This window comes from Oncorhynchus keta, chromosome 31 (assembly GCF_023373465.1).
Source record: "Oncorhynchus keta strain PuntledgeMale-10-30-2019 chromosome 31, Oket_V2, whole genome shotgun sequence".
Lineage (NCBI taxonomy): Eukaryota > Metazoa > Chordata > Actinopteri > Salmoniformes > Salmonidae > Oncorhynchus > Oncorhynchus keta.
The window spans coordinates 24,787,921-24,811,329 of NC_068451.1; the positions used below are offsets into that span (position 1 = coordinate 24,787,921).

General features: G+C 45.3%; 1 protein-coding gene across 1 annotated transcript in view; it reads right to left on the reverse strand.

Annotated features, from left to right (window-relative positions):
• Positions 1-10,679: 10,679 nt before the first annotated feature.
• LOC118378777 (POU domain, class 2, transcription factor 2-like) overlaps positions 10,680-23,409 on the reverse strand; it is a 56,017-nt gene continuing 43,287 nt past the window's right edge. Inside the window, exons 12-16 of the mRNA XM_052490081.1 lie at positions 20,076-20,273; positions 19,596-19,798; positions 19,353-19,421; positions 18,933-19,015; positions 10,680-18,234 (exon numbers count right to left, since the gene is read on the reverse strand). Coding sequence (XP_052346041.1) covers positions 17,906-18,234; positions 18,933-19,015; positions 19,353-19,421; positions 19,596-19,798; positions 20,076-20,273 — 882 coding nt within the window. The 3' untranslated portion in view covers positions 10,680-17,905. The remainder of the gene's footprint in view (positions 18,235-18,932; positions 19,016-19,352; positions 19,422-19,595; positions 19,799-20,075; positions 20,274-23,409) is intronic.

Below are 23,409 nucleotides of genomic sequence, written 5' to 3' on the forward strand. Positions count from 1 at the left end.
CCACACGGACAGGGAGAGGGGGGCTCTAAAGGGGCGGGTCACACCCACTCACCACGAGCCAGGGTGGCGTCACTGCTGCGGCGTCGCCATAGAGACCGCCACAGCCACACTGCCGTGGTGACGACATATCCGCTTCCTACGATTCTAGGCCGTCATCACGTTATTTTACGTCAATCGCAGGTACTTTCTTCTAATTATCTCTTTTCATTTCATGGTAATTCGATCAATTGATGTGGCCAGATTATTAAACCACTGTACAAATGCACAAAGCATTATATCACTAGACTCTGCTAAATGACTTAAATGTAAATGTAATGTATGTAAATGACTCTGAGCATATTGCAACAGGAACTAAACAAAACCTGTACAGACTTCCCCCTCTATTTCATATGGTCTACTACACCCCCTTCTGCCATTGGTGGCAGTGATGGGATAGTCCCTGGCCCCCTGTGGTCTCAGACCTTTTAGAAAGCGTAGGCCTTCCATTGAACACCACGTGGGGCTGCCTCTGAAACCGAGAGACGATCATATCCTAAATATAATATATATCACCTTATAAAATGTCCATCTTCATGGCCTACATGCATGGCGCCAGCTCGCTATATTTGTCATCAGCTAGCTAGGAGAAAGTATTGCAAATATACAACCTGGTGTCTTGTCACTCAGGCACTAGTCTGTGGCACTGATGCAGAACTGTCACATTGTCAACAAGTGCATGTGAGAGAGGTGATATCATACATGGCAGGTGAAGTGTGTCTCATGAGCCCTATGTACAACCCCAGCTGCTCATAAGAACAGTACAGTAAAGGGTAATCTACTGTGTGTGTGTGTGTGTGTGTGTGTGACACAGACCAATGCGCAGGGACATCAACAGGATAACAATGCTGTGTAAAACAAAGTAAACAACCACTCTTCCCATGGTGGGATTTACAAACAGGATCTCCCTGTCCTCCACTAGCTATTCTTCAGGAGGGCAGGAAACTCACTCTGTTTTCCCAGATAAGCATCAGAGTGCTGGGAGAGAGGTTCTCTCTGGGATCATTCCCAAATCCAGGAAACGGCGAGCACCATCCCGTCCTGTCTCTTCCTGAGCAGAAGGGCCAGCCTAGTGTTTTCCCACACCAGTACTCCCTGTCAACCACATTAGTGGAACATTAGCCACAGCTTTGTTTTCTTGCCCTCCTCTTTCTCTTTCTGTCTCGCTCTCTCACTCTTCATCTCTGTCCTCACTCACTTTCTCTGCCTCTGTCTCTCTAGTCTTCTCTTTTATTCTGTTGTCCTGTTTGTCCGTCCACCTCTCATCCTGTCTCCATATCGCTCTTTCATTTGAAGAGCACTTCAGCATCCCCCAAGCTCTTCACAGAGGAAGTATGGTTGGAGAGAGATGCGAGAGATGAAGAATAAAGGAAAAGAGTGAGTCAGGGATGAGACATGAAATTAAACCACCAAGCCTTTCTGTCCATCTATCAATTGCTCACGTGTGTGTGTGTGTGCATTCATGTGTACGAGTGTCCACCCCCTTTTAAAAGGTGCTCTATGGTAACCCAAGTAGAGGAGATGACATTTTCATAGAAATCTACAGCACAGTACATTCTGAAAACTGATAAACACACACAGTGCCTCCCTCCACCCCTTTCCTCCTCCCTCCATCCCTGTCATTCTCCCTCCCACCCTCCACCCCTCTCCCACCTCTGTAATCCTCCCTCTCGCCGGCTGACCCTATTCTGTTTATCATTCACCTTTCTCTCTCTCCCCACTCTTTTCTATTCCCTCTTTCCCATGCCCCCCACTTCTGGCTCTCCATCTTCTTCTCCCCTCTCTCCCTTTTCAATTCAATGTGCTTTATTGGCATGAAATACAGGTAAATATTGCCAAAGCAAAAGAGTTTGACTATTCTTTTTCTCTCCCACTCCACCCTCTGTTGCTGTGCCATCACCCCCCCCACACCTCTTTCTTATTCTTCCTCTCATTCTGTTCCTCGCCGCCTCTCCCTTACCTACCTCGCCCTTTCTCCCTCTCTCTCCATCCCTCAGTCTTTCTCTCATGTCAAGTTTGAAGTCTTACAATGCTGTCAAGGTTATGTACTTGTGTGAACTACATAATGCATTACTCACATTCTCCAGACTGTTTTTACATAAAACCCACTGATCATGTTTCATAACAACTGTTGAATTCAAGGTCAACAGGACTTGTCATCTTTTTAATTACAGCTTGTCAATATAAAAGCACAAGGACTGCCAATGACATTCATGCCAATATCATGAGAGTCCTGTTTCTATCAGGTGAATAATGTGTTGGGGGAAATAAATGAGTAGCAATTCAAAGCTAATCCTTTTTCCGATGTTACCTAATATTTGTTTTCACAACTGTGTTATTGTGTAGTAACATACATTCTACCACTGGTTTGTTGTGTTGACTGGCTGCATAGAACACGTCTCTCTTTAGGCAGTGGAAACACATTGGTCCAGAGTCTCTTGGATGAAATCCTGCCTGAAGCTTCCCTGGATGCTGCTCTTGGTTGTGTACTGATGTATCTCTATTGATATTCCATGACAAAGTGTTCTCAGCCACGGTTACTCTTAAGGACGTGTTCATCTGAAAGAGTCACTCCTCAGATCCTGATTTTAGAACATCTTCATGCTTTCCCACACGTTTGCCTAATCTTCTCTCTCTTTCCCTCTCTCTCTTTCCCTCTCCCTCTTTCCCTCTCTCTCTTTTCCTCTCTCTCTTTCCCTCTCTCTTTCCCTCTCACTCCTTGCTTTTTATCCTGTTCTTCCCTCCGTGCTTGGAGAGTCTCTCCGTTCCTAATGGGAATGACAGACAGACGCTGTGGAGAGAAAGATAGAGAGATGGTAAAAGAAATAACCGGGACACTGGAGCACTCCACAAACATCAACCGTTGACCACTTCCCCAGCTAGACCCTTCAGCCCCCCTTTAATATCACCAGACCATATCCCCCCCAAACCCTGAATGAACCTGATAGATTTACACCAAAACATCCGTCTCCCTTTAAATAGGGGTGTCCAGAACTAAACTCATAGTGAGCTACAGGTTCTGTTGGCTTTTTTCCAACCCATCTCTAACACTCCTTATTCAGTAGAGGGCTGGCCCACCCTGATTTAGGAGAGCCTACAGACCCGTAGAGAGCTCAGTCCCGTAGCCCATACATGTTAGTGTGCTGGGCCAGAACAAAACCCTGCACACCCTGTGGGTCTCCGAGAGCCAGGACTGAATATACAGTGAGCCCTAATGCCTCTGTCTGTGGCACTCCAACACAGATTACTCTGTAATTACCAGGGACATTGGGTGTGGTACCCCACTCAGCATTGCATCACAGGTGTGCGCACACACACACACACACACACACACACACACACACACAGATTAGGCCTAGAGCAAACAGTGGATATCAACCAGGATTAGGCCAAATACCTGAACAGGGTATTATATGGTGTAATATGCTATGATTCATATGGCTGATGACATCACACACACACACACACACACACACACACACACACACACACACACACACACACACACACACACACACACACACACACACACGCGCACACACACACACAATAAGGGATATTAGTCCTAAGAGGTAAAAGCTATGATCCTTTTGACCTTGATTTCTCAGTCAGTATATTACCACATTGTTATTATTATTATAAAAATATCTGCTTAACACCTCAGCTTGGAAAGAGAGAGACACTTTGAGGGGACTGGGAAAGAGGGTTCAAGTAGATGAGAAGGATTAGAGGAGGCCAAAGAATGAAAGAGTTGGCAGTTGATTTGATAACAAGCTGCCGGGTGTTGGAAGGTGGTGGTTGATGCCCCTGTGAAAGAAGGGAGAGGGGGAAAAAGTGTTGAGCAAGTAGAGATGGGGAGAATAAGAGTGAGGGGTGGAGAGAGAGAGTCAATGTGCTCTTTGTCATCAAATAACTTGTTTATTTTCAAGCTTGCCACTCCAACTGTCAGGATCACACCATCTCTCTCTCACTGTCTCTGCCTTTCTTTCTCTCTCCTTCTAGGGTCAAGTTTTAAGGTCTCTCATCTTCAACCAAGTTTAGATTTGTCTGTACGGATGTCTTTGTGTCAGTCAACATTGTCCAGCAGCAGAATTCCTCTGTAGTCTCCCTACCTGTGGCATTGGCATGCGCTCTCTACACAGCTTCCCTCTGTGCATGTTTAGTCTCTCACCATTCTTCTACTCCTTTATCTCTCTCTCTCCCGCCTATAACGGCCCCCTTTTCACTGTTCTCTCACTTTCTCTCTTATTCTCTTTCATGTTCACCTTCCATCCTCTCTCCCTTTCCCTGGTCTCTTTCTGTCCCATTTTCACTCTTTCCTCTCTCTCTCCCTCCCTCTTTCTGTCCCCTTTTCACTCTTTCCTCTCTCTCTCCCTCCCTTTTCTGTCCCCTTTTCCCTGTCCCTCTCTCTCTCCCTCCCTCTTTCTGTCCCCTTTTCACTCTTTCCTCTCTCTCTCCCTCCCTCTTTCTGTCCCATTTTCACTCTTTTCTCTCTCTCTCCCTCCCTCTTTCTGTCCCCTTTTCACTCTTTCCTCTCTCTCTCCCTCCCTCTTTCTGTCCACTTTTCCCCGTCCCCCTCTCTCTCTCTCCCTCCCTCTTTCTGTCCCCTTTTCACTCTTTCCTCTCTCTCTCCCTCCCTCTTTCTGTCCCCTTTTCACTCTTTCCTCTCTCTCTCCCTCCCTCTTTCTGTCCCCTTTTCCCCGTCCCTCTCTCTCTCCCTCCCTCTTTCTGTCCCCTTTTCACTCTTTCCTCTCTCTCTCCCTCCCTCTTTTTGCCTTCCTTTTCCCCGTCCCTCTCTCTCTCCCTCCCTCTTTCTGCCTTCCTTTTCCCTGTCCCTCTCTCTCTCCTTCCCTCTTTCTGCCTTCCTTTTCCCCGTCCCTCTCTCTCTCCCTCCCTCTTTCTGCCTTGCTTTTCCCCGTCCCTCTCTCTCTCCCTCCCTCTTTCTGCCTCCCTTTTCCCCGTCCCTCTCTCTCTCCCTTTCCCTGGTCTCTTTCTGCCTTCCTTTTCCCCGTCCCTCTCTGTACCAGCTGGTATTTGTACATGAGTAATGGGATTACCACAGTGAACGTTGGAGCAGGGAGAGAGAAGGGGGGGGAAGTCACAGTGGAGAAGACGTAACACGGAGGAAGAGAGAGGGGCAACAGTAGGGAGGTTAAGGTGGGGAGAAGAAAGACTGATAAATGAGGATGTAAACAATGCTGGATATTCTGATGATTGTAAACGGAATGTCACAGATTGAGTTTTGCCAGTGACATGCAGAGAATCCAACACACACACACACACACACACACACACACACACACACACACACACACACACACACACACACACACACAATACGTGTCCTAGTATACCCACAGAAGTACACCTGACTCTCTTTTAGAAGACAGCTTCTATGTAGCACTGGCATTCCAATGCGTGCCAGCTTAAACCAGCCCCTGGCACTATTTCCATCACCCTAGAGCTAGACAGAAAGCCACACATTTAATGTAGGATTACCATGGCAATGGCCGAGCCAGTAAAGAACAAAAAGCTCATTTTGCAGTCTGGAAAGTCTGGAAAAAGTGTGCAGGGTGGACCGTAATGAAATGGGGAGGTGGAAAGAGAGGGTAATGTGAGCGCTGGAGAAAGGCACAGAGAATGTGTGTTATATTAAACCACTGTCTGGCAGTGTGTCAAGCCTGTAATACACTGAGTAAGAAAATCCAAGGTCCAATGCAGCTGTTTTTATCCCAACAGCAAATCATTTCTGGGTAACAATTTAAGTACCTTACTGTGATTGTTTTCAATTAAAATGGTAATATATATATATATATTTAGCAAACCGCAATTTCTCAAGCAAGAATTGTGCTAGTGTAACGGATGTGAAACGGCTAGCTTAGTTAGCGGTGGTGCGCACTAAATAGCGTTTCAATCGGTGACTTCACTTGCTCTGAGACCTTGAAGTAGTGGTTCCCCTTGCTTTTGTGGAGCGATGGGTAACGATGCTTCGTGGGTGACTGTTGTTGATGTGTGCAGAGGGTCCCTGGTTCGCGCCCGGGTATGGGCGAGGGGACGGTCTAAAGTTATACTGTTACACTAGGACTGTCTGGGAGGGGTCAGAGTGGGGAGGGGGAAACTGAAAACTAGCTGTTATTGGCAGAGCTATGGAACTCTCATTCTTATTGGTCTATTAACCAATTTACGCTGGTAATGCCACCAGGCAGGCCAAAACTCCATCCTGCCAAAACAGGCTCAAATTTAAGGCAGTCTTATCAAACAACTCTTACAATAAGAATCCATTATCATCATTTTCACAGTATTATTCCAACCTCAGAGTGTGGCAGTGCAGTATGTACAGCATAAAACATAGGAACATGACTTTTTGGGCTGCACTGGGCCTTTAATGGCAGAGAGACCATGTTCATTTAGCCATCAAGACATGACACTGACAGGAGTAGCAAGAAAGGAGAGATATGAAGTAGGAAGTTCATTTGGGGGGTTTTAAGGTCGTGCTGGGTGTGGGCAGAGACGGAGAAGGAGAACGTGAGCGAGGAAGAGAGGGTGTAAAAGGAGAGAGAGGTATGCCTGGCATTGTGACAGTTGCTATATTGAGCATAGCATGCGTGTTGACAGTGTCTCCTGTATCTCACAGAGGAACAAACTCTTCCTATTGGCACAGTTGTCAGCTTCCCTTCTCTCACCCTCCTGCTCCCCCTCTCATTCCCTCTCTCCCCCCTCTAACCCCTCACTGACCAAATTGTTCTCACCCTTCCTCTCTCAAAACCACCTCTCCCCTCTCCTCTATTGTGTCATCCTCAACCTCTCTCCTTTTTACCCCCCTTTCTCCATTTATTCCCCCTCCCCCCATCTCTTCTACACATGTCATAGCAGGGCTAGAATTAGATCAGGCAACTGTAGCCCTCTCAGATGAGCTGGCTCGGTGAGAGAGTGAGTTACTGAGTGTTTGTGAGTGAGTGTGTGTGTGAGAGAGAGAGAGGTCTGAGTCAGATCCAATCAGGGCCTGCCCCTCACCCCTTCTCCCATCCCCATCACATCATCAGAGCAGGGCCACAGGGCCACTCACCTCCTCCTACCAGATTACACCCCTTTCATCACCCCTCACCCCACTACCAAATGAAACTCATGCCCTGTCCATCTCATGCTCTCAGAGCCAGTCGGAGTGTGTTCAGATAGAATGGTCTAAGACTAGGAGGTTGTGGTTGGGACCCTGATCCTTGGTATGGGCCTTGGTCTCTGGTTGTGCTGTGTGGCATCATTGGCATGTAGACAGCAGATCTGTGGGTGGTTCAGCTATGTGTCATACTGTGACAGGCCAGTAGCAGTGTCAGTCTAGGGGCGGGCTGCTCTCACTGGAACATGGAACTGCTGTGTTCCACTGGTAAGTCTGGTGAGTGCTGCCCTCCCTCACCCGGGCATGGCTGTGGGTGGTGTAGTTATGTGTCATAGCTGCAGGGTGGGTTGTGGATTCCTCTCGTGTGTTGTGAGTGCTGCTCTCCCTCACCCGGGCATGGCTGTGGGTGGTGTAGTTATGTGTCATAGCTGCAGGGGTGGGTTGTGGATTCCTCTCGTGTGTTGTGTGTGCTGCCCTCCCTCACCCGGGCATGGCTGTGGGTGGTGTAGTAATGTGTCATAGCTGCAGGGTGGGTTGTGGATTCCTCTCGTGTGTTGTGTGTGCTGCCCTCCCTCACCCGGGCATGGCTGTGGGTGGTGTAGTAATGTGTCATAGCTGCAGGGTGGGTTGTGGATTCCTCTCGTGTGTTGTGTGTGCTGCTCTCCCTCACCCGGGCATGGCTGTGGGTGGTGTAGTAATGTGTCATAGCTGCAGGGTGGGTTGTGGATTCCTCTCGTGTGTTGTGTGTGCTGCCCTCCCTCACCCGGGCATGGCTGTGGGTGGTGTAGTAATGTGTCATAGCTGCAGGGTGGGTTGTGGATTCCTCTCGTGTGTTGTGAGTGCTGCTCTCCCTCACCCGGGCATGGCTGTGGGTGGTGTAGTAATGTGTCATAGCTGCAGGGTGGGTTGTGGATTCCTCTCGTGTGTTGTGTGTGCTGCTCTCCCTCACCCGGGCATGGCTGTGGGTGGTGTAGTAATGTGTCATAGCTGCAGGGTGGGTTGTGGATTCCTCTCGTGTGTTGTGTGTGCTGCCCTCCCTCACCCGGGCATGGCTGTGGGTGGTGTAGTAATGTGTCATAGCTGCAGGGTGGGTTGTGGATTCCTCTCGTGTGTTGTGTGTGCTGCCCTCCCTCACCCGGGCATGGCTGTGGGTGGTGTACTAATGTGTCATAGCTGCAGGGTGGGTTGTGGATTCCTCTCGTGTGTTGTGTGTGCTGCCCTCCCTCACCCGGGCATGGCTGTGGGTGGTGTAGTAATGTGTCATAGCTGCAGGGTGGGTTGTGGATTCCTCTCGTGTGTTGTGTGTGCTTTTTTGAAAGTTGAAGTTCTGTACAATGGGTTCATTTGTGGTGGGTGCTGATGTAACATGTTATGTTCAAATGGATTCATTTCCTTTGTAGATGTTGTATTGTGGAGAGTTATGGAGTACAGTAAATGCTAACAAAACTAACATATTAAGTTGAAACTGTATAGCATACTGTGTTTAGAATTGTGCTAAATGTGTTTATTCTAAACAAAGTTTATGCCCTACTGTTGGAACCAGTAGGTCTCCCCACCAGTGTGGGTGCAGTGCTGTTCTAAACCATGTCAGGTTGACTGTTCTGTAGTCCTGAAGTGTGTTCTATTGGTATGTCTATCAGTGTTGAGGGGTACAGCCTTGGTTTCAACAGAGCTACTTACTGTTCTGGAGTGGATTTCTCTGTACTCTGGCTGTTGTGAGTGATGTGTAATTAATGCCTGGGTGGATGGGTTTCCCTGTTGTACCCAGTGTGTGTGTGTGTGTGTGTGTGTGTGTGTGTGTGTGTGTGTGTGTGTGTGTGTGTGTGTGTGTGTGTGTGTGTGTGTGTGTGTGTGTGTGTGTGTGTGTGTGTGTGTGTGTGTGTGTGTGTGTGTGTGTGTGTGTGTGTGTGTGTGTGTGCCTCCAGTCTTATGCCCACTGTGTGGATGAGAGTGGCAACGTGCTTCCAGGCCCTCTCTGTGCCCACCCTAGTCGCGGGCGAACTGCTCCATGTACGGTGAGGGGGTGGGAGCAGCAGGAGGGAGCTGACTGAGACTCAGCGTGAGTGGAGGAGAGCATTCAGAGATGACTGACAGTTGCTACAACCAATCTATCCTTTCAAGGACTGAGAGGGAGCAAGTCACGATATTATATTCAAACTGGGGTTACCTTTGCTACACTTTGGATCCTTACCATCCTAAACAGGGCATCGCGGAGGCGGTAAGGGACCTGAAGACCTTTAAATTGGATGCACTGATTGACACACTGGTCGACTCCATCGGTCAATATGGGCCCAGATTGTCACCATAGTAATATGATCCTATGTACACAACATGATCAGTGAGTCATTGTGCGGTGGGCGTCAGAAAGCTGCTGTCACACTCACACACTGTTACCACACAGAGTCCTCCACCTCCTACTGTTGCACATAGACACGACACACACACACACACACATTCAGCACGCACGCATATGCCACGCACAACACACACACTGGCAAACACACTGAGCATGCGCACGCACAGACGTACAGAGAGCGACAGACGGAGAAAGGGCCAAACACAGTCAGTGATGTTTGTCAATCAACAGATGTCCTATGACTCAGTCGAGAAGGACAGAAAGAGAGAGAGTCAGACTCAGTTGTTGGTCTCTTCTCTCTGTCCAGGTCTGACACCTAGTGGTGGCTTACTGTGACTACTGCTCATCTGCTGGGTATCATCAGTTGTTGGTCTCACTGATAATCAGGTCCAGGCCTCCACCTAGTAGTGGCCTACTGCTAGAGCATGTTGAACTGACACCTAGTGGTGGCTTACTGCTAGAGCATGTTGAACTGACACCTAGTGATGGCCTACTGCTAGAGCATGTTGAGCTGACACCTAGTGGTGGCCTACTGCTAGAGCATGTTGAGCTGACACCTAGTGGTGGCCTACTGCTAGAGCATGTTGAGCTGACACCTAGTGGTGGCTTACTGCTAGAGCATGTTGAGCTGACACCTAGTGGTGGCCTACTGTTAGAGCATGTTGAGCTGACACCTAGTGGTGGCCTACTGTTAGAGTGGTGGCCTACTGTTAGAGCATGTTGAGTGGTGGCATGTTGAGCTGACACCTAGTGGTGGCCTACTGTTAGAGTATGTTGAGCTGACACCTAGTGGTGGCCTACTGTTAGAGCATGTTGAGCTGACACCTAGTGGTGGCTTACTGCTAGAGCATGTTGAGCTGACACCTAGTGGTGGCCTACTGTTAGAGCATGTTGAGCTGACACCTAGTGGTGGCCTACTGTTAGAGTATGTTGAGCTGACACCTAGTGGTGGCTTACTGCTAGAGCATGTTGAGCTGACACCTAGTGGTGGCTTACTGCTAGAGCATGTTGAGCTGAATTTCCTTTAAGACCTTCAGGGTTATCACAGTGCTAGAACAAAACAATACCAGACAAACATTCTAAAACAAGAGCTATAATAGAGATGAGAACGTGATCTAGAGATATTAGAGTGTAGTGTACTGTTTTAAACACACCAGAGGCCACAATCATCTGTACAGTTTTTGTCTCCTGTTTTTATTTGGATGAATGAAACACTTTCAGTTACAAAAATGACTTTAAATGAACAACACTGTACTATGAACAAGCAGAGATATTTTTCTTGTTTTTTGTTTTTGTTTTAAAGATAAACACAGTAAAAGGCTAAGTTGCTACCACAAGGAAGAAGGGAGGGAGAGACAGGGAGAAGGGAGAGAAAGAGGAGGACTGCTCACATGATGTAAGACACATGATGGTAGAACAAATGATGGGAGATAGGGTAAGGACACACACACACACTAAAATGGATAGGGAAACAAACAACAAAGGTTGAAGTTCAGACAGAGGGAAATTAACTACATGTTGACTAACAGTAAATCCCCAATCAAGCCAATGTTTACAAACCTGTTGCTTATCTAACAGATGAAATACATTTTGAGGCGAGCGCACACACACACCTAGACCTTGGGGACTTATTTCTACAGAACAGTTATAGCAGTTATGACAGTTTTCCCTCCTCCCTCCGTTTATTAACCCCTCCCCACAAACCACCAAAGAAGTCTGGAATTCCCTGGAAAAACTCTCCTTAACGACTCGTACAGAATTCTCCCACAAACATCACATTTTCGGTTGAAACATGTAGCTTTTCCCTCTGCCCAATGAACACAGAGGACAACACGGAATACAAACAGACAGACAGACAGGAATACAGACAGTGGTAAGGGACAGACAGACAGGAATACAGACAGTGGTAAGGGACAGACAGACAGGAATACAGACAGTGGTAAGGGACAGACAGACAGGAATACAGACAGTGGTAAGGGACAGACAGACAGGAATACAGACAGTGGTAAGGGACAGACAGACAGGAATACAGACAGTGGTAAGGGACAGACAGACAGTGGTAAGGAACAGACAGACAGGAATACAGACAGTGGTAAGGGACAGACAGACAGGAATACAGACAGTGGTAAGGGACAGACAGACAGAACTAAAAGGACAGGGTCAACAAACCCCGAGAGGATCATGGGATCATCAGAATTACTCTGGCAGCACGAGCAAAAAGGACGAATCTCAAAAAAGTTCAGAACAACTACAGAGAAACGTCATTATCATCATCATCATCATCATCATCATCATCATCATCATCATCATCATATTTACGAGAAGCTTAAGGTAATTTTCCAATGACAAATACTTAAAAATATACATTTTTATCATGATCTTAATCATCATTATTATCATCATTGATATAGCTGAGGTCAGAAACTGGGTTACTAGGTGACAGGGTTGGAGCAGAAAAGAGATGAATAGACAGAAAGGAGAGAAAGAAAGAGGGATGCAGTGGCTGTCTGTGAAAGAGAGGAGGAATGTCGAACTCTTTGGTTTTATTCTGTACGATCGGACTTTGCTGTCTTGCTTAAGGAACTTTGGACTGAAGCTGTATTGTACAAGAGAGAGAATGAAGACAGAAGAAAGGATGAAAGAGAGGGTGTGTGGAAGTGAGTAGGTATGAGGAATATCAGTCATCCTCCTTTTTTTGTTTCTTTGCTCCTGATGTTGTCTTTTTGTCCCCCTTTGCTTTCTCCTGCCTTGACATCTACACAATGTTCTGTCATCTATCAGTAAACTGTTAATCATTGCCTGTTCTGCTCCAATTTAAATCAATTCCAGCCCTGGTCTCATACCAAACGTAACATGTACTAATTACACTGTCTCAGATTTACATTTACTATGTTACGTCTATCCTTGAGTCCAGGTTGCAATATCGATTCCTACATTTCACAGTTTCCTTTGTTTCTCATTTGACACGGTTGCTAAGGTGTTTCGCTGAGACTACAAGGAATTAATCCATGAACTGAATCAATGTTGTGATGTTCAGACTGTACAAATGTACAAAATGGTTCATGCCAAAGATGTCTGGAGATGTTCTTCCAGACTAAACTCTGCTGTGATAATGTTGATCCAGGCTATATTAAAGGGAGTAGGATTTGTTGCCTCTAGATGCTGATCTAAGGTCAGTTTTGTGTTCTCCCTACACTAATAGCTATGATTAGGGAAAGGTTAACAAATCCTAGATCTGCACCTATGGCCAGGTGACTACTCAGTCTATAGGAGAAGTGTAGTCTCTGAATGGACAAATCACATTTTATTGGTCGCGTACACATTTTTTGCAGATGTTATCGCGGGTGTAGCGAAATGCTTATGTTCCTAGCTCCAACAGTGCAGACACGGGTAAACAGCAGGGTTTTAGGGAGTGAGTGCATAGTGCCGTATCCAACAGTAGGGCATAAACTTTGGTATCATTCTCTTGTGGGGGTATCCCTACTGAAAGGACTTACACTTTACATGTGATCCCTAAGACCCTGAGCATCCTACCAGGATGTAGAGGACCTAAACTGATCTACACCTCATTACAGAAGGAAAGAGCAAGGGAGAAATAGGGACTTCCACCTTGGGGGAGTGTATGCATGCGTCACCTAGCAACCACAGTCTCAGCCCTTCCCCAGTCACCTAACCCTCCTGCGCTCGCTGCCACACACATCTCTGACGGACACAACATCCAGTCAATAATCTAAACAACACAACATCCAGCCAATCACCTAAAGACGCTGGGTACCCAGAGGCTAGCCCCTGTAAAAAAGCTTTGTGTTAAGGAGTAGGACAAAGCTGCTCCATAGACACTGACCTAAGGCCAGTGTTATGTGCCCTCAATGGTTAAGATTAGGATTTGGAGGAAGGTAAGCTGATCCTAGATCTGTGCCTATGGAAAACTTATACTTGGAGAGTGTTTCGTTTCAGCAGGGAGGGAGCAGTAGGGGAGAGGGGGATGGAGAGAGGGCTGTACAGAGCAGGGGGGTTGTTCTACAGACCAGACTGAGAGGGAGGTGTGTGGGGGAGTGGACTGGAAACCACAGCGAGAGGGCTGGCATACAACTTGCTACCCAAAATGTCTCCTGATTTGGATGGGGCACAAGAAATGTGAACTCTGACTGCCGGACCCAAGCCTCGCTCTGGCCATTCGTGGTCACACTCACACGTACACACAATACCATCCCACACCCGGATCCCCACACGAACCCCGCTTTAAAAAAAAACCTTTCATCTATTTGGTTTATCATCAGAGTATATGAGGTATATCTATCTTTAACATCCTACAGTAGATGTGGGAAACAAAACCTACCAACATTAAGAAAAGTCCAAACAGAAAGAAAAGAAAACAAGTCCCTCTGTCACGTTCCTTTGCCCCAGTCAATGCATCTTCTAACTAGTTTTTTGGTTTGGTAGCTGTTTAAAGCTTTCAGTGTATTTCTCATGAGGAGAGGAGAGGTTGTGAGGGAACAGCACTGTATCTTTAAGAGCAATCTGCCTGCCTGACCATCCCTGTCAGCGGAGCTCTCTTCCAGAACCGTTGGGCTATATTCAAACATACATTATACTATCTTATAGGCAGCGCTGACTAACCGTACATCCGGGATATAAATCCCTCTAACCTGATCCGTCCAAAGTATATGGTATACATCGTAATGGGAACAAACTCCAGTTCTAAAGCTTTGAGATGTATTAATACAATGTTTTAAAAGTTTCACTCATGACTGGTTTGATCCCACCTGGGTGTGGGTCTCCAGTAACAATCCTGGACTGTAGTAAGGCTGTAGAGAACCCTACTGAGGCTCCCTATCCCCACTTCAACTAAACACAACATCACAAGACCGCACATAAAGCCAGAAACACTCAGATGCTCTGTCCCTCTCATCTCACCAGTCATTACTCATCAATCATACAATAAGGACATCACTAGTAATATCATTATCGTTAGGACAATTAACCCCATATTTAGGAAAGACAGCATTCAACACCTGAAAACATTAAATTGCTCAAATTTACATCAATATGAAGCTGACGTTCCTATTCCCATGACCTTTCCCTGCAATGCCTGAGAAAACGCTGTTAGGTGGTCGTACTGAAGTGCTCTATGTAGACACAGTGCTGGTCCCTGTAAGCTCACCCCATCCATTTGAAAAGAGTCTCGGTGAGCTCATCCCCACCCCTTAAGAGTAGTCGCAGTGAGTCTGTGGTCAAACATGACCATGTTCTCCTAGGCCCCGTGAGACCTGTGGTTGCATGTATCTGGTTTGAAGAGGTGAGAAGGTACTTCAGCAGGATTTTTGGTCACAGCCACATAATATATATTCTAAATATATACCCCAAAATATATCCCCTGTGAAAAGACTCTAGAATAAATAAATAACAAATAAATAGTTAGAAGAAATCAATATACGCTTCAATCAATCAAATTTAAGATGAATAAATAGTACAATCAATCAAAAGTCCTAAATGATTCGACAAAGAAAAAGAAACCATATATTTATCAAGAGAGAGTAACATTTTTGGTCTAAAATCAAGTCATTATCATCAATGTTTTTTAAGATATTTTTTGTATGTTTTTCAATACATTAGCAATAAGTAAGCATTAGGACACAGATCTTTTTTTCTACAAAATCTATAGAAGCACTAACAGATACATTCCGTCTAAGAGTTCATGTTGAGGAAAGGTTTCACCTCGTGGTTAGAACCCCCACATCTAAAATAGATTAGTTCATTAATGATTCTCATTTGACAACTGTATTTCTGTGTGTCAAACCAAATACTCTATGGATGCATTTTAAACTCGACTGTACATTTTTGCAAAGTGTGTGTGTGTGTGTGTGATAATGGCGGTAAACGTGCAAGGGAGGACGTCTTTGTAAACTCCACTGAATTCTTTCTATAATGCGCGTACACACAACACACACACACACACAACACACACACACACACACACAATATCACACCCTCACACAACGCACACACTTCAGATAAATTGACACAATCATAAGTGTGAGCCCTAATGCAACGGCAGGGACGGCAGTTGGACCATCTCTAGTTTTATCCTGCCTTTTTGGTTTGGTTTGGTGTTTGGTTTGGTATTTGGTTTGCACGTTTTGCTTTTCAACTCTTGTTTTGGACTTTTTATGTGTCTTTTTTCTGCCAAGACAGTCAGGTTTTTTTTTTTTTATCTAATAAAAATCTGGAAGCTACATTTTCACAGTATTTTTCCAACCACCTGATAAAATCTCTAGAACAACTAGGAAAAAAGAAGGAGCTGTTGTAGTAAGCGAATACGTTATTATCCTAAATGAGTAAAGAACAGCACATAAACAGCATCAAGAGACACAGCAAACAAATCAAATACAAAATAAACCAACAATCAGGAAAAATAAAAACTTTGAAGATTCAGTTCAATGAGGTCATTAGAGATTTCTCCATCCAGGACCAGAGAAGAAGAGCTGAGTTTGGAGAGAAAACGACAGGGGAGAGGGAGGATGTCTATCTATACAACTGTCCATCTGTCCATCTGTGCTACACAGTTTAGAGAGGGCCACTGAAGCCCAGTTAGTTGGATAACAGACAGAGGTGTCAGCTCCAGTCTGTAAAAAACTACATTTGTCCTCCTCCCCTCATCCCCCCCATCCATATTTGGTTGTGTTTCTTTTTGGTTTGTTTCTGACATTTTTGGTTTGTATTTTTGGTATCCTCTTACAAAAACATCCCCTCTTTCTGTATGTTTGATCCCATCGCACCATCCGATCCCCTCCCCGTATGCACCCCTTTTATGTTGGGTGAGGGTTCTGTCCTTTTGAAGTGACCCTCTCGGGCATAAGGAGATGGAAGGGGTCAACTAGGGGGGTTCAGCGGGAGGGGTAGGGTGTGTCCCCAACCCCTACAGTATGTGAGTGTTAATGTCATGGCTGACTCCTCTGAAGAGTAACAAATGCTTTGGTTTAAACGTGTAATAATGGCAGATTTGGGTGGAAAATGACAGTGAAAATGGGATGGATGGAGGGATGATGAACAATAAAAACAATGTATATTAAACATTAAACAGGTTTTGATCTCTGTTTCTCTACTGCATGTCGAGACAGATGGCTGATTGACAACGTAAGACAGACCTGTCCATGACTAAACTAACATTTTTATTAATTTACCTCTTTCTTGCCTCAATGTTACTAGTTTAAATCTCCAATCATGCTCAATTTCATACTGTCATCATGGTGGATTGGCCATTCACAAGGACTACATTGAGTCTAAGTCTAATATTATTTCATCAAGTGAGTCATTTTGTTGTGAGTAATTACGGAGAGAGAGAGAGGTTTTTATCAAGGCTGGAAACTGCTACACTCAGCCTGATCTCTTGTTCACTCTTGTCTCTTATTATCTCTGACAACATGAAGTAAATGGCACAGGATGATGATGACAGACTCCAACGCTATCAGTAAACTATTGGAAATCAAGGGGGAGATATAGGATACCCAAAGAAGCAGTGGTAGGAAAACACAAACGAAACACCTGTAAGCTTGGCTCATTGAGTATCAACCATTTACAACAATCTAAAATATCCCACAGAAACAACAAAATTGCTGTGAAAGTGAGTGACAGACTATGACAGACATGATGGGTGGATGACTGATTGGATGGATGAATGTGATTGGCTGTGGACATCGTGTGTGTGTGTGTGTGTGTGTGTGTGTGTGTGTGTGTGTAGCAGAGTCCTGGTCCTGGATAGGATCAATATGTACAAGTCGTTTGGATAAAGCTTTTCCTTCCGTATTTTTGGTTTCTGGGATTTTGGTATGGTTGTTGATTTTTGTTATTGTGTGTTCCTCTTCTCCTCTTCAGGTACATTTTTGGTTTAAAATCCTCCTCCCATCTCCTCCTCTTTCAGACCTGCAGCTTTTCAAAGAAAATCATCCACTTATTTTTTCTGTCCCTGTCACCATTCCCCCAAAACACACAGTAATGTTTAATTTTGTCATTTTTGGTTCACGCGATTCGACGCACATCTCTAATCCTGTTATTTGACATTGGTTTATTTTCCTGGGGAAGAAAGAGAGACAGAAAGGAGAGGTGCGATATCGCTCAGTATTGACTAAACAGTCCCACGATGCCTCCTCCATCACTTTGGATAGATAAAGATTTTTGGTTTAAATCTTCCTCTTTCCCCCCTTCTCTCCCTTCTCCCCCTTTTCACTTCTGACTCCCCCCTCTCCTCTCTTTCATTCTGTGTATTTTTGGCATCGAAAGACTGGGGGGGAGAGAGAGAGAGTGTAGGGCGAGAGTGATAAAAGAGATAGCTTTGGTTGAAAGGCGAGGTTGTCGTTTCCTCCTTTCTCCTTCTCCTCTCTGATTGGCGCTTGGCTGTGTCACTCAATCTTAGCCCCTCCCAACGAGGATGGGCTGTGTGCCAATTCATTGAAGTCGCAGGAAGAGGCGGGGCTAGAGCAAGGGGAGGGGGAGCAGGGGGTGGGGCTTATGCTACTGGTGGAGGGGAAAGGGGAGGGCTGGGATGCTTTGGCTACGGCAGCGCTGATCAATCCAGAACCAGAATTCTGGCCCATGTGGAGGAAAGCGGGGTGGTTGAGGAAGAAGGAGGACTGGAGACCCCCTCCCTGCCCCCCTGCACCACCCAGCAACACCTTACTGCCTCCCTCAAGACTGGAAAGGGGCAGCTGGCCACCACTGGCTGCTAGGGCTGAGAAAGGACGGAGATGAGAGTTAACATCATTATACCTACTGTGAAATAACTACATTTACTATAGACTTTACTATAGAGATGAAATTAAGAGGTGGATGAATGAGAGAAAAAGAATGAAACACACACACACACACACACACACAGAGATGGGGATGAACATGTGGGAGTGATGGGACATCCCTGTTATAGCCCTGCTCACCAGTTCTCCAGTTTCTTCCATCAGATGATCTATCATTCATCTCATCATCTCTAACTGTCCCTCTCATCATCTCTGACAACAGAGACACACATACCTATACTGTACACACACACACACACACACACACACACACACACACACACACACACACACACACACACACACACACACACACACACACACACACACACACACACACACACACACACACACACACACACACACACACACACACACACACACACACACATCCCTGTTATAGCCCTGCTCACCAGTTCTCCAGTTTCTTCCATCAGATGATCTATCATTCATCTCATCAGCTCTGTCATTCTTTCTGTCTAGCATTCATTAACATTACTTACCTTTATTATCATTTTGTACCTCAAATTACTGTCCCTCCCTCTCCACTTTCTCTCCCCCTGTCTCTCTTCCTCCTTGATTTCCCTCTTCCTCTCTTTTCCCTCCTTCCCTACACCTCTCTCTCCCTCTAACACACCTTGTATAGTAGCCAGAGGGTTGTTGCTGAGGAGAGCTTGGTTCAGAGCCTGGTTCCCTGTGTTTACTCCCATCACAGTGTTCCTGTGTTACATATACATATATACACACACACACACAGGAGGAAATCCATTTACATACAGAGGAGAAACGGAGAGAGAAGCAGGTTTAGCAGTAGAACAGACAGAGGACCGACTCAGGGACCTGAACACAGACACACTGCAGGAGAAACCCACAGGTCAGATACACACACACACAACCATCTTGATTCATATCTTGTTTTTATGAGCTACAAATCCAAATGCTTGCTTGTGGACCTTGTGTCTGTGTGCGGACGATCATATTCCTGTAAGAGAGAGAAAGTGTGTGTGTTGGGGGGGGGGGTGTACAGTATAGGTATGTGTGTCTCTGTTGTCTTCACCTCAAGTTTGCAGCAAAATCGGTGATGTAGTTAGACACGTCACCATTCTTTTTACCCAAACGCCATAAGCTGTGGACACAAAACACACAGTAACACACAGGTTAGAAAGTACTGCTGCACAGAAGTAGCAGTGTCAATCATGTGTGGGTGTGATAAACATTTGCTGCAAACTGCAGGTGAACTGAATACTGATCCAATGGTGAAGCACAGTGGCCAAAGTGTACACTTTGTATGCATACTCACCCTGTGTTGAGACTCAGTGTGCTGTGGCTGGGAGGGGCTGGGCTAGCAGTTCTTCGAGGAGGAGTCACTGGAGAGGAGGCAGAGCTGAGAGATGAGTGGGTGGGACCACTGGGGGTATGAGGGGAGAACGATGACATGGTGGTCAATGTGGTACTGAGGCTGGTCACTGCCTGGGACAGCTGACTGGATAGCTGACTGGACATCTGATAGAGAGACGGGTGAGAAAGACAAAGAGAAAAAGAGGGAGAGTGTATATTTAAAAGAGTATCTATACTTAGCTGTATCCAATAGAAAAAGGGATAAATGGGATAGAATTATTAATGTGTAATAGCAAAGCACTAAAGCAGTGCAGGTTGGGTAGTACCATCTGCACACTGGAACAGGGGGTGCAGAAGAACATCCACTATGACATGCGGGACACACCATTCATATGGGGATGGCTAAGGTTGGGAGAGGGGGATCATGCGGGTCAGGCCATACCATGTGTGGGCTGTAGCAGGGGGGTTTGTGCGTCGGTGGGACTTGGGGGGGCTGGCTGGGCAAGGGAGGGGTGGCACTGTTGGGGTTGATACGCTTCTCTTTCTGTCGGCGGTTGCAGAACCACACGCGGATCACCTCCTTCTCCATGCTGAGCTGGTCCGCGATACACAGGATCTCCTCTGAGGTAGGCTTCTGGTTCTGCTGACACACGGGAAAGACAGAGATGGACACATTAGTACTAATAGACACTTAGCCTTATATCACCTCTCTGATATCACGGTGTCATAGTGTTCTTCTGAGGGCAGAAACTACGGAACAAGCCGTGTAGATGTTATGTCTCCTGTATGACAGTGTTATGAAGGTCTTATGTCAGTGATCTTGTGATGGAAACATTTGTTTGTGCTTTTCTAATAACCAATTTCTGTGTTCATGCAAGTGACTGAACAAATCAGTCACACAACTTTCAAATCCACATTCACTTAGTACTATTCCCAAACATACTCAGTAATCACTCTTATTACTCCATGTGCATCTTCAATGATTCTCCTGTCGTTACTACCTATGCACCATATGTATCTTTCTATACATATAGAATAGCCTCATATTCAGAAATAAAACTCTCTTTCATATCAACGATTCTTCTGTCGTTACTACCTATGCTACTACCACATTCACTTAGAACTATTCCCAAACACACACAGTAATCACCCTTATTACTCCATGTGCATCAGTATCTGCAATTTGGCAGTATGCCCAGAACCTTGTCTTGAGAAAGGGATATCTGAGTTTCAAGTTTTCAGCTTAGAGAGAAGAAGCCTCATGAAGTATTGGTCCGTCACATGAAGGAAGCAAACGTTAATTATGAATGATGAATAAGCTAAAATATGCAAATATAATTTGTCCGTCTTTAAGAGAACTAATGGGACTGCCCCGGGTGGAGCTCCTGATTGACATGTGTACTTGGTGCATTGAGTTGGTTGGAACCTCTTCAGCACGCTGATAATAACCAATGATTCATTTAAGATTGACTTTGAGTGTCCCTGTGTAGAATTTCCTCAACAATTTGGCGTCAACAAACAGGATGATTTAATCTGCCTGCGGAGCTTTTCAGTGGGGGTCTGCGAGATAAACCAATTACATTTTTTGTGAAGCGTGAGGGAAATTCGCATCTGACCAAAAGATGACGAGACCTGCTCACACCCTTACTGTGAGCTTTCCAGGAGGAGACACATCATCCGCAAACAATTGAGGGACGCGTCTTCTGATTTCAGGAAGTAAATTTAAATTAATTTGTATAAAAATTGAAAAAATACTAATAAAACCAATAAAACTAAAGATCTAAATGGAGGAGGCTACCACTAGTCTTAAGTCAAATCATAGAATGAAGTGGATGTGAGAGTGTGAAAGAGGTGCGTGTCTGAAAGAATACGCCAACTAGTTCCGTGATCTGAATTTTTCGATCTATAACGTTATCTACGGTTGTTATATTTGTATAGGAAGTAACGGCAAGCTAGTCTTAGGAGAAGGCTTGAGTGTAGGCAGAGAAGCCCCACTGACAATTGTCTGTAGGCATTTATTAGAGAAGTGTCTACGTGGTCGAGAACCACTGGGAACATTGAAGATACATATGGCGTCCACCACCACCCATCGATCTACAGGTAGTGAGCACTGACAGGAGAAGCAATTGAAAAGTTTGAGAGGGTAACAGCTGAGATGGGTAAGGGCTGTAACATGCCCCCGGACACTGAGATTTCCTTGAGAATATGATGTGTGTACCTCTCGGGCTGATGCACTGTGATCGTTGCTAGTGGTGTGGACGTGAATAACTAAAGATGTATAATATTATATAGGGATTCTGTATGGAGATATGAAAGAAGAGAGTATTATTTCCGAATATGAGGCTATTCTATATGTATAGAAAGATACATATGGTGCATAGGTAGTAACGACAGGAGAATCTTTGAAGATGCACATGGAGTAATAAGGGTGATTACTGAGTGTGTTTGGGAATAGTACTAAGTGAATGTGGATTTGAAAGTTGTGTGGAAGGGACGTGTTAAGCTGATTGAAATCTGGATAATAAACTGATTGATTGAAATTTGGGACAGAGGTACAAATAATTGAATAAGACACGCTTTTAACAATTTCCAATTATTATTCATCAATTCTATAGTTTGGGTAGCACCAGTGACTTAAGTAAGTAATGTAATCTAAAACAATCGGTTTCCATTACGTGGAACTGTGTCCAGAATTGAAGTATGCTCTCTCTAATTCTCTTTTTCTCCCTTTCTTTCTTTCTTTCTTTCTTTCTTTCTTTCTTTCTTTCTTTCTTTCTTTCTCGGAGGACCTGAGCCCTAGGACCATGCCTCAGGACTACCTGGCATGATGACTCAGGACTACCTGGCATGATGACTCAGGACTACCTGGCTGCTGCTCCAGTTTCAACTGTTCTACCTGTGGCTATGGATGTCAGGACCCGGTTACGAACCCGGGTCTCCGGAGTGATAACCAGTCACTTAACCAACTGAGCCACGAATAGTCGGCAGAACCCAGAAGATGAGGCAGACACAGCAGTACTTGAGACGGTGTATTTAATGAAGTAAAAAGTGAAGTTCTTCAGGAAAACATGTAACTCCACAACCTCAAAAGGAATTCCACAAGAACAAAGGTAATCCTCCAAGACAAAAAGGTAAATCCACAAGGTGGAAGGTAGTAAAGCACAAAAAATGCCTCAAAAGATACTCAAAAAACAAACAAACAAGAACAAAAAACAGAATTCCACAAGAGAGTCCACCGGGAACAACAAGAGTTCACAGAGTACTAGGGCTGGGTGCTAACATACAAACACAGAGCACAGAACTGAGGAAAACAAAGGGTTTAAATACAATTAGGGGAAACAGGTGCAAACAGGTGCGAATAATAATGGGGATCAAGGGAAAACAAAAGGTCAAAAGGCACAATGGGGGCATCTAGTGACCAAAAACCGGAACAACCCTGGCCAAATCCTGACAATGGAACCCTGACCTGTTCACTGTGATTACTATTATTTGACCATGCTGGTCATTTATGAACATTTGAACATCTTGGCCATGTTCTGTTATAATCTCCACCCGGCACAGCCAGAAGAGGACTGGCCACCCCTCATAGCCTGGTTCCTCTCTAGGTTTCTTCCTAGGTTTTAGCCTTTCTAGGGAGTTTTTCCTAGCCACCGTGCTTTTACACCTGCATTGCTTGCTGTTTGGGGTTTTGGGTTGGGATTCTGTACAGCACTTTGATATATCAGCTGATGTAAGAAGGGCTATATAAATCAATTGGATTTGATTTGATTTTGAAG